This window comes from Dendrobates tinctorius, unplaced genomic scaffold, assembly GCF_039654945.1.
Source record: "Dendrobates tinctorius isolate UK_male_01 unplaced genomic scaffold, ASM3965494v1 ptg000063l, whole genome shotgun sequence".
Lineage (NCBI taxonomy): Eukaryota > Metazoa > Chordata > Amphibia > Anura > Dendrobatidae > Dendrobates > Dendrobates tinctorius.
In genome coordinates, this window is record NW_027361731.1 from 28,424,945 (window position 1) to 28,438,322 (window position 13,378).

General features: G+C 55.4%; 1 protein-coding gene across 1 annotated transcript in view; it reads right to left on the bottom strand.

Annotated features, from left to right (window-relative positions):
- The window catches only part of GSG1L2 (GSG1 like 2), a 32,893-nt gene extending 22,584 nt beyond the window's left edge, over positions 1-10,309 (bottom strand). Inside the window, exon 1 of the mRNA XM_073579760.1 lies at positions 9,979-10,309. Coding sequence (XP_073435861.1) covers positions 9,979-10,258 — 280 coding nt within the window. The 5' untranslated portion in view covers positions 10,259-10,309. The remainder of the gene's footprint in view (positions 1-9,978) is intronic.
- Between the last annotated feature and the right edge of the window lie 3,069 nt (positions 10,310-13,378).

The following is a 13,378-nucleotide window of genomic DNA, read 5'->3' on the forward strand; positions in this document are numbered from 1 at the left end:
TTTAACCCCGCGCGTTCCAATTCACCAAACAATTTTGCCCCTATCTACACAATGGGGAAAAAGTGTGTGTGTGTATCAAGCCCCACCCCTCATTATGATGTCATAATGGTTGACTATGGGATGGAGGATAATTATAATTTGCTATAATTATCCACAGTTAGTTACTATGCCCGGGCAGCGCCGGGCTCTTTAGCTAGTATAACTACTATAATACCACCCGGGGTGTATTCCATGTATTGCACACAGTATATAGATCTTCCTCCCCTCTGCGGTATTATACTGTGCTGTATGTCTCTCACACTTGTGGTCAGATTATTCCACCTGTCAGGAAAATAACCCGAACTTTTGTTTCCACTTTCTGTTCCAGTTAGGAACATGCAGCTCTCTGGCGCCCTCCTTACCCTCAGGTCAGTCAGGGAACTGCACCTAGGATAAGTAGTCGCCGGAAAGGCTGCCTTGTCAAATACTGGCTATGGGCACTCTGTAGTGAGGTTGGTGTATATATCACCAGTCTCAGGCAGGAAATACACACATAAACCTCCGATCCATCACTGCCAGGGTTCTCCAATACCACCAGGAAACCACGCTGCCAGCAGTTCCTCATTTGATACTAAAGCCTATATCGGGTCAGGAACCCACCAACCAGTCGCGTGGTTATGCGCGGGAGTACATGTCCGTTTGGTCATAGAGCAAGAAGAACAAAACTAGTAAATTTATAAGTTTACTCCAGAAAATATCGGCAGTGTTTACAAAAATACAAAAGATATTACAAAAGGAGACAAAACACAGTAGGTACAGACAGTTACAAATAAAAGGGATTAAAATAAGAAACTTACTCTATGTCAGTCACCGGTATGAAGTGTCGATAAAGGGGAGGAGCGCCGTCCCAAGGACAAGATTCAGTCCACAGCATGGATGGCAGCTATCTTCCCCAGGTCTGAACGGCTCTGAAAATGGTTGCTCCGGTTCTATGGTTTGCCCATAAACTTAGGCTCTCCCACCTTTGTTGACTTCACATGTGGGCTGTCCCCAGGAGGACCACCTATATTAAAAGCTTGTGCTTACCATATCTTTGGCTGGGAAGCTCACAGGGTGACGACAGGGACATTATATTGTCCCCTGCGAATTTACCTTTCTTTTGAGACCAAACATGGCCTGTCTGCGTGTTACTGGGGGGCAGAAACTCATTTCCCAAGTTTCTGATGGCCCTATGGGCTGCCGGGCGTAGCCCCAATTTTCCTGATCCTGGAAATCTACTTCTCCTGTTTCTAGGTTTAGCGGGAGTTATTACATTTGAGTCTGAGCATTTTACAGTAGGATTAAGACAAAGGAAATCTTGGAGGGAAAATAAAAAAAACCAAAACACTTAACTGGGCCAGATGCAATAAAAGTGACCATTTGCTGAAGGGAGGGGGGAGTAGACATATGGAGATGTGATCATGAAGCCGTCTTCCACAACCTCACCTTCTGGGCAGAGTTTGGCTATTCCTCACCCAGTTTTATGCCTCCCACATCACTGTTTCTGTTAGTGTTTCCACCTAATTGTGAGAATGATCATTAACATCAGCTCTGCTGCATCGCCCCACACTCACCCCGCGCAGCGGAAACCTCATACTGACCCCTTTACATCCCAGAGTAACAAGACAGAAAATCAACCCACAATGATGAAGCCATAAACACAGATACACAAAGCGGGGCCGAGCGCCCGAGACGGGGCACAGCGGGGCCGAGCGCCCGAGACGGGGCACAGCGGGGCCGAGCGCCCGAGACGGGGCACAGCGGGGCCGAGCGCCCGAGACGGGGCACAGCGGGGCCGAGCGCCCGAGACGGGGCACAGCGGGGCCGAGCGCCCGAGACGGGGCACAGCGGGGCCGAGCGCCCGAGACGGGGCACAGCGGGGCCGAGCGCCCGAGACGGGGCACAGCGGGGCCGAGCGCCCGAGACGGGGCACAGCGGGGCCGAGCGCCCGAGACGGGGCACAGCGGGGCCGAGCGCCCGAGACGGGGCACAGCGGGGCCGAGCGCGCGAGACGGGGAAGAGCGGGGCCGAGCGCGCGAGACGGGGCAGAGCTGAGTGTGTGAGATGTAGCCTGCAGAATATGGCAGATATTATGTAGATGCTTAACTCAGTTATAGCAGAAATGTGTTTGTCTAAAGCAGCAGATGCCACGTGTAGAAGTCGTGAGTTTGCAGTGAAGTTGTATGTGATTTTCAGATGTAGCAGTGCTGAATCTAACATAGGAGAGATAAATATTTCATTAGTTCTAGTGCAGAGTTGTGTAGATGCAGCAGAGCAGACTATGTCAGTTGGAGATGGGATTACTAGATGTAGCTGACATGTCCTCTCACATGTAACAGATGCAGCAGAGCTGAGTGTGTACCCTGTGGCAGTGATGTAGCAGAGCTGAGTGTGTATCCTGTAGTAGGAATGTATTAGGGCTGAGTGTGTATCCTGTGGCAGTGATGTAGCAGAGCAGAGTGTGTATAATGTGGCAGTGATGTAGCAGAGCAGAGTGTGTATAATGTGGCAGTGATGTAGCAGAGCTGAGTGTGTATAATGTGGCAGTGATGTAGCAGAGCTGAGTGTGTATAATGTGGCAGTGATGTAGCAGAGCTGAGTGTGTATAATGTGGCAGTGATGTAGCAGAGCTGAGTGTGTATAATGTGGCAGTGATGTAGCAGAGCTGAGTGTGTATAATGTGGCAGTGATGTAGCAGAGCTGAGTGTGTATAATGTGGCAGTGATGTAGCAGAGCTGAGTGTGTATAATGTGGCAGTGATGTAGCAGAGCTGAGTGTGTATCCTGTGGCAGTGATGTAGCAGAGCAGAGTGTGTATAATGTGGCAGTGATGTAGCAGAGCAGAGTGTGTATAATGTGGCAGTGATGTAGCAGAGCTGAGTGTGTATAATGTGGCAGTGATGTAGCAGAGCTGAGTGTGTATAATGTGGCAGTGATGTAGCAGAGCTGAGTGTGTATAATGTGGCAGTGATGTAGCAGAGCTGAGTGTGTATAATGTGGCAGTGATGTAGCAGAGCTGAGTGTGTATCCTGTGGCAGTGATGTAGCAGAGGTGTGTGTGTACTGTGGCAGTGAAGTAGCAGAGCTGAGTGTGTATCCTGTGGCAGGGCTGAGTGTGTATCCTGTGGCAGGTATATAGCAGATGTGAGTGTGTATCCTGTGGCAGTGATGTAGCAGAGCTGAGTGTGTATCCTGTAGTAGGAATGTATTAGGGCTGAGTGTGTATCCTGTGCTAGGGATGTAGCAGGGCTGAGTGTGTATAATGTGGCAGTGATGTAGCAGAGCTGAGTGTGTATAATGTGGCAGTGATGTAGCAGAGCTGAGTGTGTATAATGTGGCAGTGATGTAGCAGAGCTGAGTGTGTATAATGTGGCAGTGATGTAGCAGAGCTGAGTGTGTATAATGTGGCAGTGATGTAGCAGAGCTGAGTGTGTATAATGTGGCAGTGATGTAGCAGAGCTGAGTGTGTATAATGTGGCAGTGATGTAGCAGAGCTGAGTGTGTATAATGTGGCAGTGATGTAGCAGAGCTGAGTGTGTATAATGTGGCAGTGATGTAGCAGAGCTGAGTGTGTATAATGTGGCAGTGATGTAGCAGAGCTGAGTGTGTATCCTGTGGCAGTGATGTAGCAGAGGTGTGTGTGTACTGTGGCAGTGAAGTAGCAGAGCTGAGTGTGTATCCTGTGGCAGGGCTGAGTGTGTATCCTGTGGCAGGTATATAGCAGATGTGAGTGTGTATCCTGTGGCAGTGATGTAGCAGAGCTGAGTGTGTATCCTGTAGTAGGAATGTATTAGGGCTGAGTGTGTATCCTGTGCTAGGGATGTAGCAGGGCTGAGTGTGTATAATGTGGCAGTGATGTAGCAGAGCTGAGTGTGTATAATGTGGCAGTGATGTAGCAGAGCTGAGTGTGTATAATGTGGCAGTGATGTAGCAGAGCTGAGTGTGTATAATGTGGCAGTGATGTAGCAGAGCTGAGTGTGTATAATGTGGCAGTGATGTAGCAGAGCTGAGTGTGTATAATGTGGCAGTGATGTAGCAGAGCTGAGTGTGTATAATGTGGCAGTGATGTAGCAGAGCTGAGTGTGTATAATGTGGCAGTGATGTAGCAGAGCTGAGTGTGTATAATGTGGCAGTGATGTAGCAGAGCTGAGTGTGTATAATGTGGCAGTGATGTAGCAGAGCTGAGTGTGTATAATGTGGCAGTGATGTAGCAGAGCTGAGTGTGTATCCTGTGGCAGTGATGTAGCAGAGGTGTGTGTGTACTGTGGCAGTGAAGTAGCAGAGCTGAGTGTGTATCCTGTGGCAGGGCTGAGTGTGTATCCTGTGGCAGGTATATAGCAGATGTGAGTGTGTATCCTGTGGCAGTGATGTAGCAGAGCTGAGTGTGTATCCTGTAGTAGGAATGTATTAGGGCTGAGTGTGTATAATGTGGCAGTGATGTAGCAGAGCTGAGTGTGTATAATGTGGCAGTGATGTAGCAGCGCTGAGTGTGTATAATGTGGCAGTGATGTAGCAGAGCTGAGTGTGTATAATGTGGCAGTGATGTAGCAGTGCTGAGTGTATCCTGTGGCAGGGATGTAGCAGAGCTGAGTGTGTATCCTGTGGCAGGGATGTAGCAGAGCTGAGTGTGTATCCTGTGGCAGGGATGTAGCAGAGCTGAGTGTGTATCCTGTGGCAGGGATGTAGCAGAGCTGAGTGTGTACTGTGGCAGTGAAGTAGCAGAGCTGAGTGTGTATCCTGTGGCAGGGCTAAGTGTGTATCCTGTGGCAGGGATGTAGCAGTGCTGAGTGTGCATCCTGTGGCAGTGAAGTAGCAGCGCTGAGTGTGTATCCTGTGGCAGTGATGTAGCAGGGGTGAGTGTGTATCCTGTGGCAGGGCTGAGTGTGTATCCTGTGGCAGGGATGTAGCAGTGCTGAGTGTGTATCCTGTGGCAGTGAAGTAGCAGAGCTGAGTGTGTATCCTGTGGCAGTGATGTAGCAGAGGTGAGTGTGTACTGTGGCAGTGAAGTAGCAGAGCTGAGTGTGTATCCTGTGGCAGGGCTGAGTGTGTATCCTGTGGCAGGTCTATAGCAGATGTGAGTGTGTATCCTGTGGCAGTGATGTAGCTTAGCTGAGTGCTCTGTGGCACTAATGTAGTAGAGCTGAGTGTGTCCTGTGGCAGGGATGTAGCAGAGCTGAGTGTACTATGGCAGAGCTGAGTGTGTACTGTGGAAGTGATGTAGCAACGCTGAGTGTGTGTCAGGTGGCAGTAATGTAATAGAGATGGGTGTGTCGTGTGGCAGAGCTGGATGTGTCCTGTGGCAAACTGGCAGTGATGTAGTAGCGCTGAGTGTGTATCCTGTGGCAGTGATGTAGGAAACCTCGTGTGTCCAGTGGCAGACTGGCAGTGATACAATAGAGCCAAATGTGTCCTGTGGCAGTGCAGCAGAGCTGAGGGTGTATAATGTGGTAGTGATGTAGCAGAGCTGTGTCCTGTGGTAGACTGGCAGTGATGTAGCAGTGCTAAGTGTGTCCTCCTATTGCAGTAATGCAGCAGTGCTAAGTGTGTCCTCCTATTGCAGTAATGCAGCAGAGCTGAGCGTGCCCTCCGGCGGTGACGCAGCAGAGCTGAGCGTGCCCTCTGGCGGTGACGCAGCAGAGCTGAGCGTGCCCTCTGGCGGTGACGCAGCAGAGCTGAGCGTGCCCTCTGGCGGTGACGCAGCAGAGCTGAGCGTGCCCTCTGGCGGTGACGCAGCAGAGCTGAGCGTGCCCTCTGGCGGTGACGCAGCAGAGCTGAGCGTGCCCTCTGGCGGTGACGCAGCAGAGCTGAGCGTGCCCTCTGGCGGTGACGCAGCAGAGCTGAGCGTGCCCTCTGGCGGTGACGCAGCAGAGCTGAGCGTGCCCTCTGGCGGTGACGCAGCAGAGCTGAGCGTGCCCTCGGGCGGTGACGCAGCAGAGCTGAGCGTGCCCTCGGGCGGTGACGCAGCAGAGCTGAGCGTGCCCTCGGGCGGTGACGCAGCAGAGCTGAGCGTGCCCTCGGGCGGTGACGCAGCAGAGCTGAGCGTGCCCTCGGGCGGTGACGCAGCAGAGCTGAGCGTGCCCTCGGGCGGTGACGCAGCAGAGCTGAGCGTGCCCTCGGGCGGTGACGCAGCAGAGCTGAGCGTGCCCTCGGGCGGTGACGCAGCAGAGCTGAGCGTGCCCTCGGGCGGTGACGCAGCAGAGCTGAGCGTGCCCTCGGGCGGTGACGCAGCAGAGCTGAGCGTGCCCTCGGGCGGTGACGCAGCAGAGCTGAGCGTGCCCTCGGGCGGTGACGCAGCAGAGCTGAGCGTGTCCTCGGGCGGTGACGCAGCAGAGCTGAGCGTGTCCTCGGGCGGTGATGTAGCAGTGCTGAGTGTGTCCTCTGGCGGTGATGTAGGAGGGCTGAGTGTGTCCTCTGGGGTGATGTAGCAGGGCTGAGTGTGTATCCTCTGGCAGTGATGTAGCAAAGCTGAGTGTGCCCTGCGGCAGTGATATAGCAGATCTGTGTGTGTATCCTGTGGCAGTGATGTAGCAGAGCTGAGTGTGTCCTGTGGCAGTGATGTAGCAGAGCTGAATGTGTGTCGTGTGGCAGTGATGTAGCAGAGCTGAATGTGTGTCGTGTGGCAGTGATGTAGCAGAGCTGAATGTGTGTCGTGTGGCAGTGATGTAGCAGAGCTGAATGTGTGTCGTGTGGCAGTGATGTAGCAGAGCTGAATGTGTGTCGTGTGGCAGTGATGTAGCAGAGCTGAATGTGTGTCGTGTGGCAGGGATGTAGCAGAGCTGAATGTGTGTCGTGTGGCAGGGATGTAGCAGAGCTGAATGTGTGTCGTGTGGCAGGGATGTAGCAGAGCTGAGTGTATCCTGTGGCAGCAATGTAGCAGAGCTGAGTGTGTACTGTGGCAGAGATGTAGCAGAGCTGAGTGTGTTCTGTGGCAGTGATGTAGCAGAGCTGAGTGTTCTGTGGCAGTGATGTAGCAGAGCTGAGTTTGTGTCATGTGGCAGTGATGTAGTAAAGATGGGTGTGTCGTGTGGCAGTAATGTAGCAGAACTGTATGTGTCCTGTGGCAAACTGGCAGTGATGTAGCAGAGCTGAGTGTGTATCCTGTGAAAGTGATGTAGGAAAGCTTAGTGTGTCCAATGGCAGACTGGCCGTGATGCAGCAGAGCCAAATGTGTCCTTTGGCAGTGCAGCAGCAGAGCTGAGGGTGTATAATGTGGTAGTGATGTAGCAGAGCTGTGTCCTGTGGTAGACTGGCAGTGATGTAGTAGTGCTAAGTGTGTCCTCCTATTGCAAAGATGTAGCAGAGCTGAGTCTGTGTCGTGTGGCAGTGATGTAGCAGAGCTGAGCGTGCTCTGAGGTAGTGATGCAGCAGAGCTGAGCGTGCTCTGAGGTAGTGATGCAGCAGAGCTGAGCGTGTCCCCTGGCGCTGGTGTGGCAGAGCTGAGCGTGTCCCCTGGCGCTGGTGTGGCAGAGCTGAGCGTGTCCCCTGGCGCTGGTGTGGCAGAGCTGAGCGTGTCCCCTGGCGCTGGTGTGGCAGAGCTGAGCGTGTCCCCTGGCGCTGGTGTGGCAGAGCTGAGCGTGTCCCCTGGCGCTGGTGTGGCAGAGCTGAGCGTGTCCCCTGGCGCTGGTGTGGCAGAGCTGAGCGTGTCCCCTGGCGCTGGTGTGGCAGAGCTGAGCGTGTCCCCTGGCGCTGGTGTGGCAGAGCTGAGCGTGTCCCCTGGCGCTGGTGTGGCAGAGCTGAGCGTGTCCCCTGGCGCTGGTGTAGCAGAGCTGAGCGTGTCCCCTGGCGCTGGTGTAGCAGAGCTGAGCGTGTCCCCTGGCGCTGGTGTAGCAGAGCTGAGCGTGTCCCCTGGCGCTGGTGTAGCAGAGCTGAGCGTGTCCCCTGGCGCTGGTGTAGCAGAGCTGAGCGTGTCCCCTGGCGCTGGTGTAGCAGAGCTGAGCGTGTCCCCTGGCGCTGGTGTAGCAGAGCTGAGCGTGTCCCCTGGCGCTGGTGTAGCAGAGCTGAGCGTGTCCCCTGGCGCTGGTGTAGCAGAGCTGAGCGTGTCCCCTGGCGCTGGTGTAGCAGAGCTGAGCGTGTCCCCTGGCGCTGGTGTAGCAGAGCTGAGCGTGTCCCCTGGCGCTGGTGTAGCAGAGCTGAGCGTGTCCCCTGGCGCTGGTGTAGCAGAGCTGAGCGTGTCCCCTGGCGCTGGTGTAGCAGAGCTGAGCGTGTCCCCTGGCGCTGGTGTAGCAGAGCTGAGCGTGTCCCCTGGCGCTGGTGTAGCAGAGCTGAGCGTGTCCCCTGGCGCTGGTGTAGCAGAGCTGAGCGTGTCCCCTGGCGCTGGTGTAGCAGAGCTGAGCGTGTCCCCTGGCGCTGGTGTAGCAGAGCTGAGCGTGTCCCCTGGCGCTGGTGTAGCAGAGCTGAGCGTGTCCCCTGGCGCTGGTGTAGCAGAGCTGAGCGTGTCCCCTGGCGCTGGTGTAGCAGAGCTGAGCGTGTCCCCTGGCGCTGGTGTAGCAGAGCTGAGCGTGTCCCCTGGCGCTGGTGTAGCAGAGCTGAGCGTGTCCCCTGGCGCTGGTGTAGCAGAGCTGAGCGTGTCCCCTGGCGCTGGTGTAGCAGAGCTGAGCGTGTCCCCTGGCGCTGGTGTAGCAGAGCTGAGCGTGTCCCCTGGCGCTGGTGTAGCAGAGCTGAGCGTGTCCCCTGGCGCTGGTGTAGCAGAGCTGAGCGTGTCCCCTGGCGCTGGTGTAGCAGAGCTGAGCGTGTCCCCTGGCGCTGGTGTAGCAGAGCTGAGCGTGTCCCCTGGCGCTGGTGTAGCAGAGCTGAGCGTGTCCCCTGGCGCTGGTGTAGCAGAGCTGAGCGTGTCCCCTGGCGCTGGTGTAGCAGAGCTGAGCGTGTCCCCTGGCGCTGGTGTAGCAGAGCTGAGCGTGTCCCCTGGCGCTGGTGTAGCAGAGCTGAGCGTGTCCCCTGGCGCTGGTGTAGCAGAGCTGAGCGTGTCCCCTGGCGCTGGTGTAGCAGAGCTGAGCGTGTCCCCTGGCGCTGGTGTAGCAGAGCTGAGCGTGTCCTCTGGCGCTGGTGTAGCAGAGCTGAGCGTGTCCTCTGGCGCTGGTGTAGCAGAGCTGAGCGTGTCCCCTGGCGCTGGTGTAGCAGAGCTGAGCGTGTCCCCTGGCGCTGGTGTAGCAGAGCTGAGCGTGTCCCCTGGCGCTGGTGTAGCAGAGCTGAGCGTGTCCCCTGGCGCTGGTGTAGCAGAGCTGAGCGTGTCCCCTGGCGCTGGTGTAGCAGAGCTGAGCGTGTCCCCTGGCGCTGGTGTAGCAGAGCTGAGCGTGTCCCCTGGCGCTGGTGTAGCAGAGCTGAGCGTGTCCCCTGGCGCTGGTGTAGCAGAGCTGAGCGTGTCCCCTGGCGCTGGTGTAGCAGAGCTGAGCGTGTCCCCTGGCGCTGGTGTAGCAGAGCTGAGCGTGTCCCCTGGCGCTGGTGTAGCAGAGCTGAGCGTGTCCCCTGGCGCTGGTGTAGCAGAGCTGAGCGTGTCCCCTGGCGCTGGTGTAGCAGAGCTGAGCGTGTCCTCTGGCGCTGGTGTAGCAGAGCTGAGCGTGTCCCCTGGCGCTGGTGTAGCAGAGCTGAGCGTGTCCCCTGGCGCTGGTGTAGCAGAGCTGAGCGTGTCCCCTGGCGCTGGTGTAGCAGAGCTGAGCGTGTCCCCTGGCGCTGGTGTAGCAGAGCTGAGCGTGTCCCCTGGCTCTGGTGTAGCAGAGCTGAGCGTGTCCCCTGGCTCTGGTGTAGCAGAGCTGAGCGTGTCCCCTGGCCCTGGTGTAGCAGAGCTGAGCGTGTCCTCTGGCCGTGGTGTAGCAGAGCTGAGCGTGTCCTCTGGCGCTGGTGTAGCAGAGCTGAGTGTGTCCTCTGGCTGTGGTGTAGCAGAGCTGAGTGTGTCCTCTGGCTGTGGTGTAGCAGAGCTGAGTGTGTCCTCTGGCCGTGGTGTAGCAGAGCTGAGTGTGCCTCCTTACCGTCCCCGCTGACGGTCTCCTCGCAGCTGTACCAGATCCCGGCGTGGAAGCGCCGGTGGAGGAACTTGTCGTCGCCGGTCTCCCAGCTGTAGTGGCCGCTGCTGCTGTTGGAGTGGTCGGAGCGGGTGCAGTCCTCCTCCCGGGCGCCGCCGCCACACTCGGGCTTCGGTACCTTGCGGACGCCCTGACACCAGTGACTGCTGCAGAAGGCGGTGACCGAGAAGAGCAGCGACAGCGCCGTCAGGGTGAGGGCGACCCCGGCTCTGCGCCGCCGCTCCATGCCCGACACTGCCGGCGCCGAGAGTGAGGAGGGGGAGGAGGAGGGCGGCCTGCAGCCCGCCCACCGGGGCGAGGGGACCTAGGGAGGCGGGGGAGATCCCACCCCCAACATGGACCGGGGGAGGCAGGGGAGATCGCACCCCCAACATGGACCGGGGGAGGCAGGGGAGATAGCACCCCCACCATGGACCGGGGGAGGTAGGGGAGATCACACCCCACACAGGCTAAGGGACCGGGGGAGGCAGGGGAGATCGCACCCCCAACATGGACCGGGGGAGGCAGGGGAGATCACACCCCACAGGGATCAGGGGAGGCAGGGGACATGACAGCCCAAGGGGGCCATCATCCCTGTATAACACTGTGTCCCCCCCTGTATAACACTGTGTCCCCCCCTGTATAACACTGTGTCCCCCCCTGTATAACACTGTGTCCCCCCCTGTATAACACTGCGTCCCCCCCTGTATAACACTGCGTCCCCCTGTATAACACTGCGTCCCCCCCTGTATAATACTGTGTCCCCCCTGTATAACTCTGTGTCCCCCCTGTATAATACTGTGTCCCCCCTGTATAATACTGTGTCCCCCCTGTATAACACTGTGTCCCCCCTGTATAATACTGTGTCCCCCCTGTATAATACTGTGTCCCCCCTGTATAACACTGCGTCCCCCCCTGTATAACACTGTGTCCCCCCCTGTATAATACTGTGTCCCCCCCTGTATAATACTGTGTCCCCCCTGTATAACACTGCGTCCCCCCCTGTATAATACTGTGTCCCCCCCTGTATAACACTGTGTCCCCCCCTGTATAATACTGTGTCCCCCCCTGTATAATACTGTGTCCCCCCTGTATAACACTGCGTCCCCCCCTGTATAACACTGCGTCCCCCCCTGTATAACACTGTGTCCCCCCCTGTATAATACTGTGTCCCCCCTGTATAACACTGTGTCCACCCTGTATAACACTGTGTCCCCCCCTGTATAACACTGTGTCCCCCCCTGTATAACACTGTGTCCCCCCTGTATAACACTGCGTCCCCCCTGTATAACACTGCGTCCCCCCTGTATAACACTGCGTCCCCCCCTGTATAATACTGTGTCCCCCCTGTATAACTCTGTGTCCCCCCTGTATAATACTGTGTCCCCCCTGTATAATACTGTGTCCCCCCTGTATAACACTGTGTCCCCCCTGTATAATACTGTGTCCCCCCTGTATAACACTGCGTCCCCCCCTGTATAATACTGTGTCCCCCCTGTATAATACTGTGTCCCCCCTGTATAATACTGTGTCCCCCCTGTATAACACTGCGTCCCCCCCTGTATAATACTGTGTCCCCCTGTATAATACTGTGTCCCCCCTGTATAACTCTGTGTCCCCCCTGTATAATACTGTGTCCCCCCTGTATAATACTGTGTCCCCCCTGTATAACACTGCGTCCCCCCCTGTATAATACTGTGTCCCCCCTGTATAATACTGTGTCCCCCCTGTATAATACTGTGTCCCCCCCTGTATAATACTGTGTCCCCCCTGTATAATACTGTGTCCCCCCTGTATAATACTGTGTCCCCCCCTGTATAATACTGTGTCCCCCCTGTATAATACTGTGTCCCCCCTGTATAACTCTGTGTCCCCCCTGTATAATACTGTGTCCCCCTGTATAATACTGTGTCCCCCCTGTATAACACTGCGTCCCCCCCTGTATAATACTGTGTCCCCCCTGTATAATACTGTGTCCCCCCTGTATAATACTGTGTCCCCCCTGTATAACACTGTGTCCCCCCTGTATAATACTGTGTCCCCCCTGTATAATACTGTGTCCCCCCTGTATAACTCTGTGTCCCCCCTGTATAATACTGTGTCCCCCCTGTATAACTCTGTGTCCCCCCTGTATAATACTGTGTCCCCCCTGTATAACTCTGTGTCCCCCTGTATAATACTGTGTCCCCCCTGTATAACTCTGTGTCCCCCCTGTATAATACTGTGTCCCCCCTGTATAATACTGTGTCCCCCCTGTATAATACTGTGTCCCCCTGTATAATACTGTGTCCCCCCTGTATAACTCTGTGTCCCCCCTGTATAATACTGTGTCCCCCCTGTATAATACTGTGTCCCCCCTGTATAATACTGTGTCCCCCTGTATAATACTGTGTCCCCCCTGTATAACTCTGTGTCCCCCCTGTATAATACTGTGTCCCCCCTGTATAACTCTGTGTCCCCCCTGTATAATACTGTGTCCCCCCTGTATAACTCTGTGCCCCCCTGTATAATACTGTGTCCCCCCTGTATAACTCTTTGTCCCCCCTGTATAATACTGTGTCCCCCCTGTATAATACTGTGTCCCCCCTGTATAATACTGTGTCCCCCCTGTATAACACTGTGTCCCCCCTGTATAATACTGTGTCCCCCCTGTATAATACTGTGTCCCCCCTGTATAATACTGTGTCCCCCCTGTATAATACTGTGTCCCCCTGTATAATACTGTGTCCCCCCTGTATAACTCTGTGTCCCCCCTGTATAATACTGTGTCCCCCCTGTATAATACTGTGTCCCCCCTGTATAATACTGTGTCCCCCTGTATAATACTGTGTCCCCCCTGTATAACTCTGTGTCCCCCCTGTATAATACTGTGTCCCCCCTGTATAATACTGTGTCCCCCCTGTATAATACTGTGTCCCCCCTGTATAACACTGCGTCCCCCCCTGTATAATACTGTGTCCCCCCTGTATAACACTGTGTCCCCCCTGTATAACTCTGTGTCCCCCCTGTATAATACTGTGTCCCCCCTGTATAATACTGTGTCCCCCCTGTATAATACTGTGTCCCCCTGTATAATACTGTGTCCCCCCTGTATAATACTGTGTCCCCCTGTATAATACTGTGTCCCCCCTGTATAACTCTGTGTCCCCCCTGTATAATACTGTGTCCCCCCTGTATAATACTGTGTCCCCCCTGTATAATACTGTGTCCCCCTGTATAATACTGTGTCCCCCCTGTATAACTCTGTGTCCCCCCTGTATAATACTGTGTCCCCCCTGTATAATACTGTGTCCCCCCTGTATAATACTGTGTCCCCCCTGTATAACACTGCGTCCCCCCCTGTATAATACTGTGTCCCCCCTGTATA